Raw genomic sequence first — 25073 nt, 5'->3', positions numbered from 1 at the left:
AGGGGGTATGAATATTCCTATTTTTGCAGGTTAAAAATCATTAGCTCCTAGAGGTGATCTGCTCAAGATCACAAAATGATAATTCAACCCAAATAATCTGCTACACTAAGAACTAAATCAAATACTCAGAGGAAAAACAAAAACGAAAATCAGTGGAAAAAAAATATATATATATATCAAGACAGAGACAGGTTTTAGGTTTATAAACGTCCGGCAAACTGTTCTGGATTCTGAGCCAAGAACCAGGAGAGCGCACCCCAGAGTCCCACAGCAGAGACTGCTCACATTTCTCCAACTTTGTCCAGTGTGGCGCCCATGGGGATGACATTTGGGTACACGTTCACGGGACAGATGTAGCTCAGGAAATCCTTGATCTAGAAGAAGGAAAATAAAACAGATCAGTTATTTCTAGGGAGATAAAGGGAGGTCAGAGAATGTGAAGCAGAAACTTCTTTTTGCCACAGTCCTTGATGCACCATTCATGGGATCACTGTGGGGCTCTTAAGAAAAGCAAACGCCCACACTCAGTTCCCACCCCAAAGGGCTTTTTAACACCCATCTTTGGGGCACGTGGGAATCAGCATATTTAAAGTTCCCTAGATGTTTCTGGTCCACAGTAAGTACTGAGAATCACTACCTAATGTGATTCAAAGATCTTTTATTTTTTATATTGCATGAGTTTCCAGTGAGTTAGAACTTAGCTGAGTTTTCATTAACTATAATGCACACAAGAAAAGCAGTCATTAGCAGTACCAAGGGTATTTTATCTTCAAGGTGCTTGATTCTAATCCAGGTGAGGACAATTCTATGCAAACATTTCATCAATATCTTGGTTTTCTGCAAAGCCCAGAATGCTAGACAAAGGAACCCTGAAAACGCCTCTACGACCCAGACAGGCTTCTACTCTGCCCTCATCAAATCCTAGTGATTCTGTGGCCTTAGATAGGAGAGGCGCTGCCTCTAAGCCTTATATTCTTCACCTAAAAGTATAAATGTGGAAATATACATAAAGTGCTTGGCCTAGCACCTGGCTTACGGTTAAATGCTCACTAAAATGTCCCTTATAGATCTGACAGTGACCACACAAAGATCTGTATTTCCTTCTGCAAATGGGGAGACTGGAACGCAAAGTCTCCATATTTGAATCTCATTCCCTTTTTAGGAATGAGGCACCAAAAGAGGCAGAAAACTAGGAATTATAAATAATTTTATATTAAAATAAAATGGCCATTTTGGTTAAGATAGGTGAAAGAACACAGAGAGCTGTTTTAGCTATTTTTCATATACACTCTTTTGAACTTTCAGAGGAGGTACGCAAATAAAAACCATTATCTGCTTGCCTACCACCTATCTGGTTTGCATAACCGATCTAAACTTGAGGCTGGTAGAAATCCAAGGTTTTTGAAGGGATTAAGGATGAAGTAAGCTCAAGCCTACCCCAGAAATGACCCATTCCTTCTTCTCAGAGACAAATGGCTACAAGGAGATGAGAGGTCCCCACAGAGAAGCTCCAGCTGTCCCTGAAGCTCCAGACCCTTTACCCAGACACCTGCGTTAAAGCATTATTTGGGAAAAGACTAAAAAGGGAATGAGATTCGAATATGCCATTTAGGTTTCTAAATGGTTCAGTACATCTTCAATGTAGGCCATGGGCCTGTTGATTAAAATACTTTTCAGGAGAGGCTGGCTCTCTCTACTGGCTGTTCAGAGCCCATGGCCACCCTCAGGGAGCTGAGGTAGGGAGGACAGGTGGCCGAAACACCTCCTTGTGGAGAAGCCACCATATGAACTCCCGGGGAGGTTCATGGCACCCTGACTCCGCTGCTAACTGCCCTGAACAAAAGAAATGATGAGTGAGGCCACCTCTCCATCTGAGCTGGGTGCCCTTCCCACAGCCAAGACAGAAAGCTGTTTGGAGGTTGAACCGGACTCCAAAACACTGACAAGTCACCAGAGAGGGGAGCTGACAACTTAAGATTTATCAGGATAAACTGATAAAGACAATATTAACTAAATCACACCATCAAAATTAACACCTGCCAAAGCAGGTACCTGAAATTTAAATCGTGCTATTTAACAGAGATATCAATGTGATATTTTGATAGTCTGACAGAGAATCATTTACAATATCACACCAGACTTGATGAGAGAACCACTTCCTGGAACTTCTGGAATAATCCACATGCTCAAATCACTAACACATCTAAGGCTCACTACTGCAGTGCCATGTCCACAGCTATCAAGGAAATGGATTTTTAAGTGCAGAAATGTCAAAACTAAAATCTTATGACATAAAGTATGAAATAGGCCTATTTTTAAATTGTTTTTTCTTCAATACATAAAACTATTGAATCTCTGCAAGACAATAAAATGCTAATTTTCTTTGGAGATGCATGAGGATTTTGAAAATAAATTATATATATATATATCAAGTTCCCAATCTAGTACAGGTCAATGTTTTCTCTATAAAGCACATCTACTAGTTGAATTGAGTAATTCCACTATGCTATGTCCTTCTTAAGTAGGTCTACAGCTTTGTTATTCCCCACTGCTCAATATTCTTTGTTTATTTTTAAGTAGTTTTGTTTTATTTTTATTTTAAATTTCAGTACACTAAAATTTGAGAAAGGCCAGTAATCTGGATAGTGTTTTAATGCTGGTGGTTGTGGGATTTTATCCTTCAAACAAAATGTCTGATTCTTCTATGATACATGACCAAGTGAAATAGGAAAGTTAAAATATACTTAGGAAAGCAAGATGGGGTAATCACCTCAATCATACATATTCAATGTTTAGGCTGAAAACAGGGTGATGACACAATTTCCTTTGCAGATGGCAAATCTATCTCATCCACTGAGATATTTTCCCTGCACTTCTACAGGAAAAGTTGCTCTAGTCTTTTTTTATTTTTTTTATTGACACATCTTCACACACATACAGTCCATACATGGTATACAATCAATGGCTCACAATATCATCACATAGTTGCATATTCATGACCATGATCATTTTTAGAACATCTGCATCACTCCAGAAAAAGAAATAAAAAGAAAAGAGAAAAAACTCATACATCACATACCCCTTACCCTTCCCTCTGATTGACCACTAGTATTCTAATCTACCCAATTTATTTTACCCCTTACCCCACTATTATTTATTTATTTTTATCCATATTTTTTTACTCATGTCCATACCCTGGATAAAAGGAGCATCAGACACAAGGTTTTCACAATCACACAGCCACATTGCAAAATTTATATAGTTGTATAATTGTCTCCAAGAATCAAGGCTACTGGATCACAGCTTAACTGTTTCAGGTACTTCCCTCCAGCCACTCTAATACACCAAAAAAGAAAAAAGGATATCTATATAATGCATAAGATTAACCTCCAGGATAACCTCTTGATTGAAATCTCTCAGCCACTGAAATTTTATTTTGTCTCACTTCTCTCTTCCCTCTTTTAGTCACGAAGGCTTTCTTAATCCCATGATTCCAGGTCCCGGCTCCTCCTGGGTCTGTCCCACATTGCCAGGGAGACTTACATTCCTGGGAGTCATGTCCAATGTAGAAGGGAGGACGGTGAGTTCACCTACCAAGTCGGCTTAGAGAAAGAGGCCTCATCTGAGCAACAAAAGAGGTTCTCTGGAGGTGACTCTTACACATAATTATAAGTAGGCTTAGCCTATCCTATGCAGGAATAAAGTTTACAGGGGCAAGCCCCAAGATTGAGGCTATTGATTTTGGTTGTCCCTATTGCTTGCAAGAATATCAGGAATTTTCCACATGGGAAGTTAAATATTTCCGCATTTCTCCCCAGTCCCCTATGTGGACTTTGCAAATACTATTTTATTCTCTGCCCAAATTATTCTGGGATATATTGGGCATCACACTAACCTAGACAAACCAACAAGGTGTCACGCCCTACTCAAGATTCCATGTATTTATGCTACCCTGGTCTTGAGTAGCAGAAAAAGGTGCCCTGGAAGTCAGGGATGGCAGCTCCCACCCAGAAGGCCACAAAGTCTGCAGTGAGGGGTCCTCTTACCTCACTGTAGGAGGAATGAAAAGAAAAGCAAGCTCTGTATGAACTCTCTCCGGTCCTAAAGGAATAAAACACAAAATGGAAAGGTCACTTATCAAAACTGAGCTAAATTCTTGGTATGAAATCACCTAGTATGAAATTGCCCTACAATCAGGAATTTTTTCCTAGTATAGGGGTGAACTCTTCCTGATGTGGATGAGAAGTATGTAAGCCCTCCTTCGGGAAGAAAATATAAAAAGCAGAATATGTGTTTCCCCTTTACATAAAAAAAGAACAAAAATTATTCTCGGTAATGTGCTTTGCAGGATACACATGTCAGGGTCAGAGAAAGGAACATGTCTTGGTTGCACCCCACTTACCATTCCCCAGCTCCCAACACATAGGGAGGGCAACTCTCCTGCTACCAAGGAAACTTGTGGCATTGCACAGTTATAAAATACTTACTGTGTTTGAGTTAGGTTCAAGGTTTACAAAACAAGGCTTAGTTATTACAAAGGATATAAAGGAATGGGAAAATCAAAGATTATTCAAAATTGTATAATTTGCTGTGAAAGAATCAGTGACACAAAATAAGCTTATTCTTTTAGGTGTTTTTTGAAAGTACCAATTCCTAGTAATTAAGATGAGGTTTCTTTGACATTTTCCTACAGAATCAGCAGTTTTAAAATAGGGATTTCTGAACATTTTTTCCTATTTTGGTGGTTGTTCCTGTCCTTAAGGTTACATATGGATTGGAAATCAATCTGATAGATTGCCTTGCATCATTTACATGAGGCAACTATTGTTACTCCTTCTCCAGCCTTTTCTCCAAGTGATGTCACTATAATTCTTTTAGCCTTCCCTGGTTCCTGTGGTTTTGATTCTGGTCCCTGTATTTCTTTGCTCTTCTCCTAGAGAGTTAGGACCAATACTGATCTTAGGCTCCCAAGGAGGCCCCATCTGGCCTCATGTTCTCTGAGCCTACTCGCTTCCACCATGCCACCGGCTCTGCGCACCACCCTAGCCTGGATCCATATCTGTACCACGATCCAGGCCATGTGCCAGGTTGGCTCGGCAAACCTGCCTCTCAGAGAGCAGCGCCAAAGTTGCTCTGGTCTTCCAGTCTGGAAGTCAGCAAGATCCATTCAGTACGAGATCATTAAACGTTCAAAATACCCCTCAGTACTGGACTGTCCTTGGCCTCCCTCCCAGCTTGACAAAGCCCCTTCTACTCTGTAAACCTTTCTTAACTTCCCCAGCCAGACAACACTGGGGCTCTGATCACATTCTCTAGAAACAGATGGCTTTCTTGCATCCCTCATTACTTCACTGGGCTTCAAACTATTTTTTAATCAGTCCATCCTACCATAAAAAAATTACTGTACATCCCCTTGGTGAATATTTATGCCTTTATTTATAAATTATGCAATTCTACGAATACTAAAACACATTATATGCATTTATAAAATGTACAAATGTGAAGGGATGAGATTAAAAAATAAATTAAAGTGCTTTCTTCCTGCACTGTACCAGATCATCTTGCAAAGCCTCCCACTGGAGGCTATGTTTGATAGTAAATTCTCTAAGGGATGGCCAAGATGGCGGCTTAGCGAGGTGTGGGATTTAGTTTGTCCTCCAGAGCAGCTAGTAAATACCCAGGAATAATACAGAACAACTGCTGGGGCCATGTCAGCGACCAGACACACAGTGTATACCAGTCTGGACCAGCTGGACCGGCTGCGAGCCCACCCAGAACTGTGAGTTCCCCAAGCCACAGTGGCTAGCGCCCCTCTCCCACAGGCTGCTTCCCAGAGGGAAAAGGAAAGAGACTTTAGCAGCAGGTGATGAGCACAACCAAGCTCCAATTGTGGAATTAATTCGCAAATTCTGACTACTAAAAATAGGCCCCCAGCTCAGCTGAACCTTGAGTAAAAGCTGAGGTCGCTGGTTTTTGCCCCGGTGCAGAGGGGGCAGGGCTGATGGGGAAAAAAAAAAACAAACAGATTTTTTTGGATTTTGAAAAGGTCTGGGTCCTGAAGGAAAGAAGGGGGCACATAGGACCTGGAGATACATACAGCAACATACCAACTTAAGCTCAACAGGGTTCCTGTTCTGAAAAGGATTTTTCTCTTTTGTTTTGGTGGCTGTGTTTCTATGGCTTGACTGCTCTTTGGATACAGCTGCAAGGCTTCTCAAGCTCCACTGCCCCAGGCATAGACAGAATTAAGCTTGTTTGAGTGTTTGTCTGGAGCTTGTGCCTTCCCCAAGAGAGGGGTGGGGCCCAGATCAGGTGTAATCACTCCCTCAAGGAACTCAGACCCCAGGGTCTGGGAAACTGAAGCAATTAAAGTCAGCCTACAACCACTCCTCTGTCTGGACCACACCCCAGTAAGGAGAGTCTGCTGAAGTTAAAGGTACCGCATCACCTTATGCTGATGGGACCTGCAGGCAGACAAGCATGACATACAGGGCAGGAACGGAAAAATGGAGAGCCCAGAGGCTTCACAGGAAAGCCTTTCAATCTGCTGGGTCATACCCTCAGGGAAAACTGATGCAGGTGACTCTTTCCTCCTGACAGAAGGCCAGTTTGGTCTGGGAAAATCTGGCTGGGGTCTATAATACCTAAGTAGACCCTCCTAACAGGAATAAAAAGGCACTATACAGGCAAGTCAAGAAACAAGAAAATAAGAACTGAAAAATTCTGATCTGTTAAACAAAACCTAAGCTAGAGGTCCAGAATAAGCTGAGCTGAATGTCAAAGAACAGATAGACAGCAAAGTCATCCAGCAAGAAAATCCTAGGTATAAAAAGTGAAAACAATATCCAGAATAAACTAATTAAGGTAATTAAATGCCCAGACGTCAGCAAAAAATAATGATTATACAAGGAAAACTGAAGATATGGCCCGGTCAAAGGAATAAACCAACAATTCAAATGAGATACAGGAGTTGAAACAATTAATTCAGACTGTTCCAACAGACATGGAAAACCTCACCAAAAATCAAATCAGTGAACTGAGGGAGGATATAAAGAAGGCAAAGAATGAACAAAAAGAAGAAATTGAAAGTCTGAAAAAACAAATCACAGAACTTATGGGAATGAATGGCACAGCAGAAGAGATGAAAAAAAAAACAAAGGAAACATACAATGTCAGATTTCAAGAGGCAGAAGACAGGATTAGTGAACTGGAGGACAGGACATCTGAAATCTGACAAGCAAAAGAAAATATGGGGAAAAGAATGGAAAAAAATGAGTGGGACTCAGGGAATTGAATGACAACATGAAGCACATGAATATACACATTCTGGGTATTGCAGAAGGAGAAGAGAAGGGAAAAGGAGGAGAAAAACTAATGGAGGAAATTATCACTGAAAATTTCCCAACTCTTATGCAAGACTTAAAATTACAGATCCAAGAAGTGCAGCATACCCCAAAGACAATAGATCTAAATAGACGTACTCCAAGACACTTACTAATCAGAATGTCAGATGTGAAAGAGAAAGAGAGAATCTTGAAAGCAGTAAGAGAAAAGCAACACATCACATAAAAGGGAAGCCCAATAAGACTGTGTGTAGATTTCTCAGCAGAAACCATGGAGACAAGAAGACAGTGGGATGATATATTTAAGTTACTAAAAGAGGAAAACTGCCAACCAAGCATTCTATATCCAGCAAAATTGTCCTTCAAAAATGAGGGGGAAATTAAAACATTTTCAGGCAAAAAAATCACAGAGAATTTGTGACCAAGAGACCGGCACTGCCAGAAACACTAAAGGGAGCACCAGAGACAGACATGAAAAGACAGGAGAAAAAGGTGTAGAGAAGAGTGTTGAAATGAAGACTATCAGTAAAGGTAAAAAAGAAGGAAAATCAGATATGACATATAAAATCCAAAAGGTAAAATGGTAGAAGAAAGTACTGCTTTTACAGTAGTAACATTAAATGTTAATGGATTAAACCACCCAGTCAAGAGACATAGACTGGCAGAATGGATTAAAAAACAGGACCCATCTATATGCTGTCTACAGGAAATGCATCTCATACCCAAGGATAAACATAGGTTGAAAGTGAAAGGTTGGGAAAAGATATTTCATGCAAATAGCAATCAGAAAAGAGCAGGAGTAGCTATACTAATATCCAACAAATTAGACTTCAAATGTAAAACAGTTAAAAGAGACAAAGAAGGACACTATGTATTAATAAAAGGAACAATTCAACATGAAGATAAAACAATCATAAATATTAATGCACCGAGCCAGAATGCTCCAAAATACATGAGGTAAACACTGAAAAGAGAAATAGACATATCTGCCATAATAGTTGGAGACTTCAATTCCCCACTCTCATCAATGGACAGAACATCTAGAGAGAGGATCAATAAAGAAACAAAGAATTTGAAAATACAATAAATGAGCTAGACTTAACAGACATTTATAGAACATCAGACCCCACAACAGCAGGATACACCTTCTTCTCAAGTGCTCATAGATCATTCTCAAGGATAGACCATACGCTGGATCACAAAGCAAGTCTCAATAAATTTAAAAAGATTGAAATCATACAAAACACTTTCTCAGATCATAAAGGAATGAAGTTGGAAATCAATAATAGGCAGAGGGCCAGAAAATTCACAAATACGTGGGGGCTCAACAACACACTCTTAAACAACCAGTGGGTCAAGGAAGAAACTACAAGAGAAATCAGTAAATATCTTGAGGCAAATAAAAATGAAAAATACGACACAACAAAATTTCTGGGATGCAGCAAAGGCAGTGCTAAGAGGGAAATTTATTGCCCTAAATGCCTATATCAAAAAAAAAGAAAGAGCAAAAATTGAGGAATTAACTATCCACTTGGAAGAACTAGATAAAGAACAGCAAACTAACTCTAAAGCAAGCAAAAGGAAAGCAATAATGAAGATTAGAGCAAAAATAAATGAAATTGGGAAAATGAAAACAATCAAGAAAATCAACAAAACCAGAAGTTGGTTCGATGAGAAAATCAATAAGATTGATGGACCCTTAGCAAGGTTGACAAAAAGAAGGAGAGAGAGGATGCAAATAAATAAAATCAGAAATGGAAGAGGAGACATAACCACTGACCCCAGAGAAATAAAGGGAGTAATGAGAGTATACTATGAACAACTTTATGCTAATAAACTTGACAATGTAGATGAAATGGACACCTTCCTAGAAAGGCATGAACAACCAACACTGACTCTAGAAGACATAGACTACTTCAACAAACCAATTTCAAGCAAAGAAACTGAATTAGTCATTAAGAACCTCCCCTAAAAGAAGTCCAGGACCTGATGGCTTCACATGTGAATTCTACCAAACATTCAAGAAAAAATTAGTACCAATCCTGCTCAAACTCTACAAAAATATTGAAGAGGATGGAAGCTACCTAACTCATTCTATGAAGCCAACATCACCCTCATACCAAAGCCAGACAAAGATATTACAAAAAAAGAAAATTACAAACCCATCTCTCTTATGAATATAGATGCAAAAATCCTCAAAAAAATTCTTGCAAATCAAATCCAACAGCATATGAAAAGAATTATACACCATGACCAAGTAGGATTCATCCCAGATATGCAAGGATGGTTCAACATAAGAAAATCAATTAATGTAATACATCATATCAATAAATCAAAGCAGAAAAGCCAAATGATCATCTTGATTGACGCAGAAAAGGCATTTGACAAAATTCAACATCCTTTCCTGTTGAAAACACTTCGAAGGATAGGAATAGACAGGAACTTCCTCAACATGATAAAGGGAATATACGAAAAACCCACAGCTAACATCATCCTCAATGGGGAAAAACCGAAAACTTTCCCCCTAAGATCAGGAACAAGACAAGAATGTCTGTTATTCAACATGGTGATGGAAGTTCTAGCCAGAGAAATTAGACAAGAAAAAGAAATATAAGGCATCATAATTGGAAAGGAAGAAGTAAAATTCCACTGTTTGCAGATGATATGATACTATATATCAAAACCCCTGAAAAATCCACAGCAAAACTACTAGAGCTAATAAATGAGTACAGTAAAGTGGCAGGTTACAAGATCAACACTCAAAAATCTGTACTGTTTCTACACAGTAGTAATGAACAATCTGAGGGAGAAATCATGAAAAAATTTCCATTTACAACTGCAACCAAAAGAATAAAATATTTAGGAATAAATTTAACTAAAGAGACAAAAGACCTAAACAGAGAAAATTATAAGAAATTGTTAAAAGAAATCACAGAAGACCTAAATAAATGGAAGGGAATACCATGTTCATGGATTGAAGACTAAATGTAGTTAAGAGGTCAATTCTACCTAAATTGATTTACAGATTCAATGTAATAGCAATTAAAATCCCCAAAACTTACTTTTCAGAAATACAAAAATCAATAACCAAATTTATCTGGAAGGGCAGGGTACCCCAAATAGCTAAACGTGTTGTGAGAAAGAAAAATGAAGTCAGAGGTCTCATGCTACCTGACTTTAAGGCATATTGCGAAGCTACAGTGGTCAAAACAGCATGGTATTGGCAAAAACATAGATATACGGACCAGTGTAATCGAATAGAGTGTTCAGATATAGATCCTCTCATCTATGGACAACTGATCTTTGATAAGGCAGTCAAAGTAACTCACCTGGGACAGAACAGTTTCTTTAATAAATGGTGCCTAAAGAACTGGATATCCACATGCAAAAGAATGAAATGATCCATATCTCATATCCTGTCAAAAATTAACTCACAATGGATCAAAGACCTAAACATTAGATCTAAGACCATGAAACTGTTAGAAGAAACTGTAGGGAAATATCTTATAAATCTTATAATAGGAGGCAGTTTCCTAGACCTTACACCCAAAGCATGAGCATTGAAGAAAGAAAGAAAGAAATGGGAACTCCTCAAAATTAAACACTTTTGTGCATCAAAGAACTTTGTCAAGAAAGTAAAAAGACAGTCTACACAATGGGAGACAATATTTGGAAACAATATATCAGACAAAGGTCTAGTATCCAGAATATATAAAGAGATTGTACAACTCAACAATGAAAAGACAGACAACCCACTTACAAAATGGGCAAAAGACTTGAACAGACACTTCTCAGAAGAGGAAATACAAATGGCCAAAAGGCATATGAAAAGATGCTCAACTTTCCTGGCTATTAGGGAAATGCAAATCAAAACCACAATGAGATATCATCTCACACCCACCAGAATGGTCATTATCAATAAAACAGAAAACAAGTGCTGGAGAGAATGTGGAGAAAGAGGCACACTTATCCACTGTTGCTGGGAATGTCAAATGGTACAACCACTGTAGAAGGCAGTTTGGCAGTTCCTCAGGAAGCTAAGTATAGAATTGCCATACAACCCGGCAATACCATTGCTAGGTATCTACTCAGAGGACATGAGGGCAAAGACACAAATGAACATTTGCACACCAATGTTTACAGCAGCATTATTTACAATTGCTAAGAGATGGAAATAGCCCAAATGTCCATCAACAGATGAGTGGCTAAACAAGCTGTGGTATATACATTGATGGAATATCATGTAGCTGTAAGACAGAATAAAGTTATGAAGTATTAACAACATGGATGGACCTTAAGGACATTATGCTGGGAGAGATTAGCCTGAAACAAAAGGATAAATACTGTATGGTCTCACTGATATGAACCAACATTAATGAATGAACTTGGATAATTTCAGTTAAGAACAGAAGTCATCAGGAGATAGAAATAGGGTAGATATTGGGTAATTGGAACTGAAGGGATACAGATTGTGCAATGGGACTGATTGTAAAAATTCAGAAATGGATAGCAGAATACTACCTAACTGTAATACAATAACATTAGAACACTGAATGAAGGTGAATGTGAGAATGATAGAGGGAGGAGGCCTGGGGGCACAAAGGAAATCAGAAGGAAAGACAGACAATAAAGACTGAGATGGTATAATCTAGGAATGCCTAGAGTGTATGATGATAGTGACTAAATGTACAAATTTAAAAATGTCTTGTATGAGGAAGAACAAAGGAATGTCAAAATGCAGGGTGTGGAAAATAGATGGTAATATTTTACTTATGTAATTTATTCGTGAGACTAAAGCAAAAAATGTTTATTTGGTACAAAATTTATATTTCGACTAGTGCATTTCCTAATATAACTTATGTGGACAGCTTAATTGTACACCCTAAGTACATGGAACCTTGAGTAGGGTATAAGATTTTGTACGTTTGTCCAGAGTGATGTCTCAATAAATCCTGTTGCTTCCTATGAAACGGAGCTCGAAGGATATTAAGGAATGATGAGAAAGAAAGAATGAAAGACAGAATGAAAGACAGACACAGATGGGTTCAGGGGGTCTGAAGCTCAGCGATAACAGACTAGAGACATCAGACAATTTTATTCTCAACTAGTTCCTGCTTATATACTGCAGGGTTCACGTGACAAAGAGTACCCATGCACCTGGTGAGAATACAGAGTGCTTACTTAAGATGACCACAAAGAACCTGGGGCTAAGACAAAACAAACATTCTCTCTCTCCCAGACTGTTCTCCATTAAGCAAATAACTGCCTCCTCAATTTCTTGCTGCCACTTTAACGCCAGCTGCTCCCAACAAATTCTGCAGGTCTTGTTTTAACCCTTGGCTCCTACAAATCCCATAGGATTTTAACAGTGAATAAAACAATATTGGCACAGTCCCCTTGGGGGAATGGTGAGAAAGGGGGAAAATTCAACTTTCCTAAGTGGAGAATTCTTGATATTCTCACAAGCAGTGGGGACAACCAAAGCAATAGGCTGAGCCCCCAATCTTGGGGTTTGTTCATATGAAACAACCCCACAAAGGATAGGCTGCGCCTACTTAAAATTAGGCCTAAGCATCACCCCCAAGAAAACTTCTTTTGTTGCTCAGATTTGGCTTCTCTCTCTCAGCCAAACAAACTCACTGCCCTCCCCTTCTCTATGTGGGACATGACTCCCACTGGTGTGGACCTTCCTGGCAATGTGGGACAGAAACCCTAGAATGAGATGGGACTCAGCACCAAGGGATTGAGAAAACCTTCTCAGCCAAAAGGGAAAAGAGAGAAATGAGACAAAATAAAGTGTCAATGGCTGAGAGATTCCAAACAGTCGGGAGGTTATCGTGGAGGTTATTCTTACACATTAAATAGATATCACCTTTTTAGTTAAGGCGTAACAGAGAGGCTGGAGGAAACTGCCTGAAAATGTAGAGCTGTGTTCCAGTAGCCATGTTTCTTGAAGATGACTGTATAATGAAATAGCTTTCGCAATGGGACTGTGTGATTGTAAAAACCTTGTGTCTGATGCTTCTTTTATCTACCTTATGGACAGATGAGTAAAACACATGGATTAAGAATAAATAATAGGGGGAACAAATGTTAAAACAAATTTAGTAGATTGAAATGCTAGTGATCTATGAAAGGGAGGGGTAAGGGGTATGGTATGTATGAATTTTTTCTTTTTATTTCTTTTTCTGAATTGATGCTAATGTTCTAAGAAATGATTATGATGATGAATATACAACTATGTGATGAAAAAAAGAATGTTCATATTGTATGTTGATTGGTTTTATTAATAAAAATTAAAAAAGATATTGGAAACTAAAAAAAAAAATTCTCTAAGGGAGGAAAGCATTATCTTTGATGTTATCTGCACTTCACTCTTGAGCAAAACATCTGAGCTTTGGCATCAGACACACTTGTATCCAAGGCTCTGCTCTCCTGCTTCCACTTATCAGCTGTTATGAAACATCAATAACATTTCATTTCTTTAACTGTAGAACAGTGATAGCAGCACCTGTCTCATAGACTTATTTTGCGGGGGTAATAACTGAACCATGTAAAGCATTTACAACAGAGGTAGCATGTTGTACTTACATGTTTGTTTTTTTTTAATAAGTGAAACTAAAATTACTAAACTTTAAATGCTTTGAACATCAGTAAACTAGGGCTCCAGACTTTCTAGCTATGACTTCATCCCAAGCATCTGTTCCCAAAGCCCAGGCAGTCACTCAGGTTAACCTGTCCCATGCCTCTGCCTGCTCTCTTGGAACTTCTCCACTCTCTTCCTCACCTCCTCTGTGGCCGCCCTCGAGCTGCTCACCTCACCACCATCTGCTCTCCCTTACAGCCATTCTCGATGGCCAGCAGGACCATCATGGTGTCTCCCCTACTCCATCCAGCCTCCACAACCTACGACAACTGCTACATTCTCCATACCGAGCGCTTGAAACCCCCGGTCTCCCACCCTCTGAGGTTCTAAACAGGATGACCTCAGGGAATACTAGGAATGGTGTCAGGGTAGGTGTGGAAGCAGCACCTCTTTAGTTTAAAAAAAGGCAAATAAATTATTTTTCAAAATGGTAATAATCTTCTTGGGATAAAAGCTGGACTGCATTTAAGCAAAGTTAAATCAGAAGATTTATTTCAAAGCAAAGTTTCTCTCAGAGGACCTCCCATGACACCTTCTTACCTCACAATCACATTTGTTTTTCTGGTTCTTTCTCCAAACCACATAGTGGATGGCTTAATGCTGATTGTGTGAAGAGGAATTCTGTTCTTAGAAGATATTCCACAGGGTAATTTGTTCCACTGAAAATATTCCTCTGACTAAAAAAGAGGAAAAAAAAGAGAACGACTGTAGGCTAAGGGTCTCAAAAACAAATGTAGACCTGAGGAAGCAGTTGGATGATTCCAAATGGAGGTATGGTCTGCAAAACAATTGCCCTGGACTTTCAACGAGGTGAACGAAAAACAAAAGGCTAGAGACTTGATCTGTATTAAAGAGACTAAAGAGACACAACTGAACACAACACACAACACTTAATTAAATTCTGGATGCCACTGCTCCCAAGCCCAAAGCTACAAAAGGCATTACTGGGAAGACTGGGATAATTGTATAATATCTAATTATATTATAACATCATATCAGTGTTAAATTTCCTGAGTGGTGATTACATTGTGGCTATACAGGAATGCAGGAGACACACGCAGAAGTGGGGTGTCAAAATGAAATCCGAGGGTACACAGGTAGTGTAGTGGTTATAATGCCCACCTTTCATGCAGGAGACCCAGGTTTGATTTCTGGACCACGTATCCCAAAAAAAAAAATAAATAAATCTGCAACTCAATCGTCAAACGGTTGGAGGCAGGAGTGAGCACAGGGTTCACACATACAGGCACACATCCTGTGGCACAGTTAGCAAACTGGTGGCTCCAGACGAAGGCAGATGGTGTTCACTGTAGTAGTCTGGCACCTGTACTACTGATTCAAATTTTTTCAAAATAAAGGTGGATTCTTTTTTTGCTCAGATGTGGCCTCTCTCTCTCTCTAAGCCAATTTGGCAGGTGAACTCACTGCCCTACACCCCCTATGTGGGACATGACTCCCAGGGGTGTAACTCTCCTGGCAATGTGGGCCAGGACCCCTGGGATGAGCTGGGACCCAGTATTATGGGACTGAGAGAGCCTTTTTGACCAAAAGGGGGAAGAGAGAAATGAGACAAAATAAAGTGTCAGTGGCTGAGAGATTTCAAACAGACTCGAGAGGTTATCCTGGAGGTTATTCTTATGCGTGATATAGATATTTCCTTTTTAGTTTATGGTGTATTGAAGGGGCTAGAGGGAAGTACCTGAAACTGCTGAGCTGTGTTCCAGTAGCCTTGATTCTTCAAGATGATTACATAACTATATAGATTTTACAATTTGACTGTATGATTGTTAAAAACCTTGTGTCTGATGCTCCTTTTACCCAGGGTATGGACAGATGAGTAAAAAAAAAATAAAAAAAGGATAAATAAATAAATAATACAGGGAGATAAAGGGTAAAAATTGGGTAGATTGAAATACTATGGGTCAATGACAGAGAGAGGTAAGGAGTATAGGACATATGAATTCTTTTTTCTTCTTTTCTTTAGATTGATGCAAATGTTCTAAAAATAATGGTGAAGGGTGATGATATTGTAGACCACTGATTGTATTTGGTTGGACTGTGTGTGTATATATCTCTTGAAAAAAATATTAAAAAAAGATAAAGTTGGAGAAAAAAGTAACAAAAATGTTTATAAAAGGTAAAAAAAATAATGGGACTACTTTTCCAAACACATTATTTTTAGGTATGAATCCTTTCAAAATGTCAGCAGTCCACCCAAAGCAGACTGCAGACGTGGTGGGGGTGCCTTAGCTGTTGCTTCTTGCTACCAGGCCCTGCACACTCAGTTTTGCTCAGTATTTTTAAAGGCTACATGATCTAAGAAACAGCATGAGCCACCCAGAGGAAAGTAGCCAAATGTGGGAAATGACAGCAGTAGCAGATACAAATTAAACTGGTTTGTGGGATGCTTGAGTACTCAGAGCAAAAAGAAACTTGCCAATTAAAAGGTGTATGGGACAAAGGACCAAAGCCTACAAATGCCACAGGTAAAAAGTTCAAAACAGATTCTGTTTTGTAGCTACATTACTTGTATCCATCCACGAAGCCTCTGGGTGTAAATACACACACATACACTCAAAATAATGAAATCTTTCACGAATGCACATTATAACATACAGCTTACCAAGCAACCAAAACTCATTTCTTACCTTGTAGCTCTCCTATAGTGGCCTGAAGTAGAACATTCCATGCTGTGGGTTAAGAATTCTTGTTTTGAGCTTCATTTTAGGGCCAGAGAAATTGCACTTTAAGCTTTTGGGACTCATGGAGCCAATATTACTAATACAGTGGTGATCTAAATGTATAAATGCAGGGTTTACTAAAAAAATTACTCAGCATTTAAATGCTAAAATATTTTAAAATTTACAGAAAATTATGACATACCTCTGCATTTGACAATCACTAATTAGGGCAGTGATGTTTTATGACTATACAAATTAAAAATTTTAAACATTTAAGGGCAAATTTGGGTTCACAAATGCCAAAAGATAAAAGCAACCTAAATGCTCATTAACGGATGAACGGATAAACAAAATATGGTAAACATATACAATGGGACATTACTCAGCCAAAAAAAAAGAATAAACTTCTGATGTATGTGACAACATGGATGACACTTGAAAACATTATGTTGAGTGAAATAAGTCAGACACAAAGGATAGATATTGCATGATTCATCTTATATGAAATAACTAGAATATGTAAATTTATAGAGAAAGAAAGTAGAGTCCAGGTTACCAGGGACGGAGGCTAGGGGCAGAGGGAATGGGAGTTAATGAGAAACTGGTATAGGGTTTCTATTTGGGGTGAAAGGAAACTTCTGGCAATGGATAGTGGTGAGGGAAGCACAATGCTGTGAATGTGATTAATCCCACTAAATGGTATGTATGGGAGGGACTGAGATGGGAAAGTTCGTATTATATGTTTCCACAATTAAGAAAAGAAGAAATACTAAGGAGACAATAACAGTTAAATGCAATTCATGATCCTTGACTAGACCTAATAATGGAGGAGAAAAGGCCCATAAGGACATTATTAGAGCATACAAAAAAAAATAGAATATAGACTATAAGCTGTCCATCAATGTTAAAGTTCTTGAACTTGATAACTGTACTTAAGGTGGTTAATAAGTGAATATCTTTGTTCTTAGGAAATGTAAATGGAAGCATCAAGGAACATGTTCAAAGAACATGATGTATGCAACTTACTCTCAAATGTTTAGAAAATAGATATGGATGGATGGATGGAAGAATGTTATGGCAAATGTGGCAAAATGTTAACAGTTGGTGGGGGTGGGGGGCATATTAGAATTCTCTGTGTGGATTTCGTATTATTTCTGCAACTGTCCTGTATGTTCGAAATTATTTCAAGATAAAAAGTTTATTTAAAAATTCGAATTAGAAGCTTTATAACTGGCATTTAATAACAGAGAGGTGCTCCATGATGGTATTAGAAAACAATTACCAGTGATTTGCAAAGACATTAGGAATATTCATTGGAGGCTGGACTGTCATACATGTAATTATTTCCAAGTGTGAAGCAAGTTATGTCTAGATATAAATCTCAAACGAGAAGAAAAATAAGGTTAATACACATGCATATGTCAAGAGTATAAGAAATCAATAGCAGTGAATTGTGAATACGTTCCCTTAAATAAGCTAGAATGTTGTATTATATTTCATTGCAAAATATATATATTTTTTCAATGTGCACAACTGTATTTCATTAACAATCTCTAAGTTCTTGCATCTCCTTGCTAATCATGAAATTTATGGTGGTTAAGTACACCTGTGCCGGGCGTTGGGCAACAACTTAGGGCTGCAATCCGAGCTTTATCAAAGCCCTGAGTTTTCATTTGTAAATGGGAAGCCTGGAAATGTGATTTCTGAGGTTCCTTCTAGACCTGAAATTCTGTTTTCTATGGCTCACACAGTGCAAGAACAGTCATCTCCACGCATACCTTTGGGTGCCGACACGCATGGATCTGCGTGTTGCGGTCTGTGGTGAGGTGATGGAGAATGTCGGGCATGTTTCTGAACATGTCTAATTTATCAACATGAACCTGAGGAAAATAAAGTTCATCAGCAAATTAGGCAAAGTGAATGTCCTGTTAATAAACTGTTCACAGGTTAACTCTTCAGGGACAAATCATCCAGTTAGTGACTAACTCTTCTTTTTTGAAATCTAGTTTATGGCTGTTTCAATACACAAATGTTCTACTAGGAAGTCAACAGGGCAAAGGGCTGGGGATCGCCTTCCATTCGGCCTGCGTGGAGACCTCGGTCATGGATTTCATTTGATCACACTGGTATTGCCCTCATTTCTTCATCTTCATTTCTTCGTGGTCATCCAACAAGTGTTTACTGCATACCTATTAGGTATCAAGCTTGATATTAAATACTGGGCATTTAGCAGTGAACAAAGGAGAAAAAAGAATCGAGAGTCACTTCTTTAAGTCACAAGCAAGTGTGCCCCGGAGAGGCAGCTGGACCAGGAAGTAGGACATCAGGCCCTCCCTCCCTGCAGACTGTTTCACCGGACTAGAAGGGATGGGCAGAGGCAGAAAAACATATATTCAAACTCAGGTCACTTTTAGAATTTTAAGGTGAATAACTTTTAAGGTGTTAAAACAAATGTGTCAGTTTTACTTAAAGCTTATCTTCTGAGTAGTTCAAAGTAAAACGACTACAATCTAAACTGATATTAGAATTATGATACAGCAAAAAGACGTATTCTCATTTCAAAGTCTTTATAACAAAAAAGATGAGTATAATAGCAAATTGTTGTGGTATGTAATACAAAAGATAAGTATAAAAAGAATACAGACATAATTGTTTACTTTTCCATAAGAGGGGAAGGGAGGGGAGAATTTTTGAAATTCCAAGTACAGAAAAACTAGATCTTTTTCATTTCACTAAATCACACTGCATTTCATTAAGTCTTTGGCACATGAATGTCATGTGTGGGAATTGTATGAAAAGGTACAAAACGAAGTAGAACTTAAATGTCCAACTAGTTTCAGTACTTTATCTCACTCAGTCATTATCACAAATACAGCTTCTCTTAGGAAACCACAGTGCTAGCCACACACTTCACGTGAGCACTGTTGGGGGAAGGCAGGTTGGGGAGTTGATGGCTGTACCCTCACACTCAAGGATGCTCAGGGACCCACAGGCTGCAGCTGGGAATAAGGCCGGAGAAAGCTCCTGCACAGCCTGACACAGAACTGTCATGTGGGCTCAGACACTAGTACACAAGGACAATTTTTCTGGCATGGCTCATGGGCTAGAAAGTTTCAACCGCAGCTCAGGACACACGTACAGATGAGTGTGAGTATGTACGTGTCTGATCCCAAAAGTAAAGTTTCACAAACAATAATCACTCTTACTGCAAGCAACACACTCAGATACTTTCTCCTCTAAACTTGATTTCTGTGCTGGTCATAATCACTGTATGTATTTTGTGACCCACGGTTTAAAATGCACTTCCTCCATAGGGCTTTTCACTGAGGGCTCCTCTAAGTTACAGGGGCTCCACCAGCGTCCTTCAGCGAGGAAGTGACCAGAAGTGAGCAGGCGGTGCTTGGCTTAGGGATGGGCAACCTCCATCTGCCTGTATCCATCTGCTACTGTTTCCAGTTACCGGTGTGTGTGTATATGGGTGGGTACAGGGGGTGGAAGGTAGAGCTGGGAGGATGGACAGGAGCAACAGAGATAGAATGGTCACTGTACCTGGACTCCAAATTCTTCACTAAGATTGGTGAATAAATATTCATAGCCGTAGGCTGCTTTGCAGTTCAACCACACGACATGGTGTGGGCTCCGAGTGATCCAGCTTCGAACTAGCTCTAGGATCCCGTGCAGACACTCCTCCTGCACAGTATTTTAAAATGGCATTAAATACTTACTAGTGTCATGTGCCCTTGCCATGCCCAACATTCATAGAAGTTAACACAATGGGGACAATTTTGACCCAATTTATCATCCTATAAAACTTCCTCAAGAAACACAGTCATGCCCAGGTTGTCCCCTAGTTTCTCCACAGAGACTTACCCGACTCGGAATTTGATAATATTTTGGATCGCAGAAAGTAGTATCTAAATACACACTTTGGATGTCTTTTACTCTGGAAAACAGACAAAACCACAGAATTGGTATTGCTCCATCTAAAGTAACACAATATGTGTGTAAAATTGAAACTTTTGGTTCTTTTATTTTAAAGGGCTTTCCATTCCATTTGGATTATTTTTTTAAATCAACTTTGTTGAGAAATGATTTCCATACAATAAAATACATGGATTTTGTGAATATGATTCAGTGAATTTTGACAAATTCATGTAATCACTACCCAAGTCAATGTATAAAACAAACCCATTTCGAGGAAAAAAGTTGCCAAATATTATAATCCAGCTTGATTATAGATTATTTCTAATAGAAATCAAGAGCAATAAACCTTTGAAGCTGCGCAGTCTTGCATCTGAGAGGCAGAGGTGGCCATACCTGCCCCCAGAGTGCAGCAGCTCCATCCTGGCAGCTTCACCTTTCGCCAGCCTGAAGTCTCCCGTGTATAAGACAGTCCCACCGCTGCCCTGAAATAAAAACCTGGGAAGGAAATGAGTCTTTGTGATTTCTAGGTCTTACACAAAATCTTAGTGAAGAAAATACATGCCAAATCTACAGCAAATACCTCCTGCCAGAGAGATGTGTGAAGTTAGCCCCTAAACCATGCTAGGCACTCACTGACACCTCCCCGGGGTAGGAAAGACGAGTGTATTGTGGACAATACCGAGTCTGTAATGGCTAGCCCAGAAATATGTCAACACTCTTGACTACATAGTGAAGTTATTCCTGTTCAAGGAGAGAGAAATCCACATCACTGGAAAATGTCAAGTCCTTGGAAAAACAGCTATTGAAGATTTCCATTATAAGAAAGATACATTTCAAATTTGGCCTTCACATCAGTCCCCTAAGTTCTAGTTGGAAACTGATCAAAGAAATTGCCAGAAAAATAATCAAATTTCCCTATACTTATGTATTATGTTCTTGATCCCAAACATTTCTTTCTACAAATATCATACATATCTAGATACAGTAAAATGGCAAAGAGACAAGCCCCTTACATTACTGATCCTGGACAATGACCAGCTGGTAATAGAGTCACAAGAATCTCTTCCTTCTGAAAAGAAAACAAAGTAAAGAAAAACAGCAGTCATTATTAGGAGCTAGTGAATAGAGCCTCGATTCATAGAACACATTCAAGAACCTCTTGAGGATACAGTTTGCCTTTTCTCCCCACTCTTCTCTTTATCAATTCTGTAAACAAGCAGAATCTGTGTCCACTCAATAAACAGCTAAACAGGAGCTACCATGAACTGGGAATTTCATGCCAAGGTATCTAGGAGGGGAAGGGGTGGTGGACAGCTCAGGGTGCGGACTTTCTTTTGGGGGAGATGAAAATGTTCTAAAATTGGTCTGTGCATCTGGAATATACTAAAAGCCACTGAACTGTACACTTTAAATGGGTGAATTGAATGGTACATGAATTTTATCTCAATAAAGCTGCTATTTAAAGAAAAAAAAAGGCTGGCTGCAGCCTGTCTCTGACACCCCAGCTATGCCAGCCACCGTGCTATCTGGGCAGAGCTGGCAGGCTTGCCCCCATCCCAGCCCCTGCAGGTGGGAATGGGCAACCCCTCCTAACTGCACTCAAACAATTTCCCTCAGAGGGCCCCTTTGAAACCTGATTTCCCATTGGTTGGACCTGGATGAACAGGGCACAGAAGTCACAGAACACAGGAAGAAACCAAGGGCTGTTAGGACAGAAGGGCTCTGCCCCCAGGAGGTGCTGGCCGAGTGTGAGTAAGCAGCGGCCGGCTAGCGAGGGGGTCGCAGAAAAACTGTCATGAGAAAGGCATGGGCCAGTCTTTCATTTCTTTTTATCCCACCCTAAGCAGGCTCTGTGCCCCTCTTCAGGACAGGAATTTGATGGGAGGAATATATCAAATGTCTGATCTTTTCCAAAAAAAGTAATGTCTGGAAAGTTGGGACCCTGTATACTGATCACGTTCAAAAAGCAAGGGCTACCTTCAGAGAGAAACATGTTAAAGCAGCACCTTAGAATTAGGCTATGCAACAAATATTTGTCACAAAATAGGAAAAAGGTCCTAGGCCTAGGTATAATTTGAAGGAAACAAAAAAAGGGGAGGGGCGCTTCCCAGTTCTTTTTCTATTAGAATAATATATTCAGAACACAAAGGTTTCCAGTTCTAAATTTAAGGACAAAAAATAAACTTTATCTGCCTGAGCAGTGATTTTTTTTTTTTTTAAATAAGAAAATGATTAAGGAAAAAAAAATCATAATAAATATCAATGACTATTTAATATCTCAAACACTATTAAAAAATTTGATAAACATGCTAGTGACATCATGTAGTAATATTAAGAACTGGAGTTCCAAGTCATCAGCATGTAACACTAAAAAGGAGGAATTTTTAACATAAACAAATCCAATCCTTTGGATGCAGGAAATAAACATGTCATAAAATTTTTTAAATAAAAATTCAATTGCAAAAAAAATTGCTATAATTTTTATTTGAAATCAAGGAGAAAGATAAACAACCACTTAAGTGTCAAATAAGATTTTTAAAAAGCACACATACCTCATCTGAGGCTTCATCCACTAAAGTTATCTGGGTAGGAGTTTCAATTTCAATTGATACCTTTTAAGATAAAACAAGAGTTCACAGGCATGCTGTATCAGATATTTCCACAATTTTTCATGGCTTTATATGCCTCTGCCACCTCATGCACAGTAAGGGGACTACAATAAGAAGGTACAGACTGTCTCTGTATAACAATTTCTGAATTCACTGTAACACACTTCTTAACAGCTTAGAAAAATCATAAAGCTAAAATAGGACCTTTCTAGAGGACCTTATCAGTGTATATATCCTTTGACACAGCCATTATATTTCCCTGAATTTTAATGTCCTCCTTCACATTCCCATCATGGTCACTCATGCGCTTTTCCCCTTGAACTGGAATCTTTGTAAAATATGTAGTGATGCCTTGTCACTACAGTTTGTGCCACAGAACAGTTTGGACCAACCCAGGATGCTGTCCACGATTCCAGCTGCCACAGAGCACTCACTCGCACGCACACACACCTCACTACAGCAGTGACAGGCACCTAACGGGGATTCGATAAGCACGTGATGGACAGATGAGTGTAATCTTAACTCTTTTGAGCCCATTGATGTCGTAAAACTTACAGCGATTGGGGTTCAGGTGTTAGCATCCTTGCACTCCTGGAATAATCACATCTCATTCTTACAATGCAGTACTTTCTAATACTGTTAGATTCTGTTAGCTACTGTCTTCATTTGAATTTCACATGTTCATTCATATATAAAATGGCTTCTTAATTTTCCATGTACTATTGTGATCTACTTTTGCTAGTAACGTTGAGCAGCTTATCTTTTATTATTTCAACAACACATCCAGTATAGGAACTACTTGTTCTTGAACATTCAGTAAAATGCATCTATAAGACCATCTGGGCCTTGGGCTTTTCTTAATAAAGAGGTCTTTGATAATTATCCTAATTTATTTGATGGTTAACGATTTATTCAAATTTTCCACTTTTCTTGTTTCAATTCGGTATTTTTCATCTTTCCAGATACTTGTCTGCTTTGTCTAAACTATCAAATACACTAGAATATGATTTTCCAAAAAAATGTATTCTTGTGCTGGCCGTTACTTCCCTTTTTATTGTTCTCTATTTTATATACATCTTTTCTCTTTTTTCACTTCAATGGGCAGAAATGTATCTTCATTTCTAAACTAAAAGAATCAACTTTTAGTTTTGTCACTCTTCCTTTTTATTTTCGTTGTACTTGTTCGTTTTCATATCATTAGCTTCTGCTTTCACCTTAATTACTCCTTTCTTTCACATTTCCTTCAGTTTGCTGTTGATTCTTTTCCATATCGAGTTAAAGTCTTACTTCAGTCATTTTGTCTTTGCTTTCTAAAGAAGACTAACAAAATCTACTAATGTTATCGATTTCCCTTCAAGCACTCCTTCAGCTGTGCGCCACAAATTCCATCATATTGTGTTTCCATTGTCATTGATTCTAAGTTTTCTTTACAATTTCCTATTTAACCTCAAGATTATTTATTATATGTCTTTAGTTCCCCTATGTATGGAATGATTTAGCTGTCCTTTTATTACTTTATTATTTTTTAATAAAGTAATTTTATTTATTATTTTTCAAAAGTAATTTTATTACTTTTATTTATTTAAATAAATTTTTTTATAAAGTAATTTTTATCTATTATTACTTTATTCTTTCCAAAATCACTGAATTATGGCCAGAGAACACAGAACATCAGAATTTAAGACCTCATTTGTGACATAACACATGGTCAATTTTTGTAAACACTCATGTATAACCTAAATACTGTTTTATCAGTGATGGCCTTGTACTGTATCAACTTAGCGAAGCTAGAACTATTTCCAGGTTAGGATGGCCATAGGAACATTTGTGTGAGATCTGGAAGGCAGAAGTGCAGCAGCCATTTTCTTAT

The 25073-nt window shown here is 38.6% G+C and overlaps 1 protein-coding gene across 5 annotated transcripts in view; it reads right to left on the bottom strand.

Moving 5' to 3' along the window:
• Positions 1-25073, bottom strand: part of DCLRE1C (DNA cross-link repair 1C) — a 65653-nt gene that overhangs the window by 19699 nt on the left and 20881 nt on the right. For 2 of the 5 annotated variants that reach the window (XM_077169342.1, XM_077169346.1), the window contains exons 4-12: positions 23147-23206; positions 21608-21663; positions 20988-21089; positions 20541-20613; positions 20220-20360; positions 18449-18550; positions 14530-14666; positions 4047-4101; positions 286-374 (exon numbers count right to left, since the gene is read on the bottom strand). In XM_077169342.1, coding sequence (XP_077025457.1) covers positions 286-374; positions 4047-4101; positions 14530-14666; positions 18449-18550; positions 20220-20360; positions 20541-20613; positions 20988-21089; positions 21608-21663; positions 23147-23206 — 815 coding nt within the window. The remainder of the gene's footprint in view (positions 1-285; positions 375-4046; positions 4102-14529; positions 14667-18448; positions 18551-20219; positions 20361-20540; positions 20614-20987; positions 21090-21607; positions 21664-23146; positions 23207-25073) is intronic. The other 3 variants (XM_077169344.1, XM_077169345.1, XM_077169347.1) reach the window with 3 other exon arrangements.

This window comes from Tamandua tetradactyla, chromosome 7 (genome assembly GCF_023851605.1).
Source record: "Tamandua tetradactyla isolate mTamTet1 chromosome 7, mTamTet1.pri, whole genome shotgun sequence".
Classification (NCBI taxonomy): Eukaryota; Metazoa; Chordata; class Mammalia; order Pilosa; family Myrmecophagidae; genus Tamandua; species Tamandua tetradactyla.
Note: the sequence above shows the minus strand (reverse complement) of the source record. Positions and strands in the feature narration are given on the sequence as shown.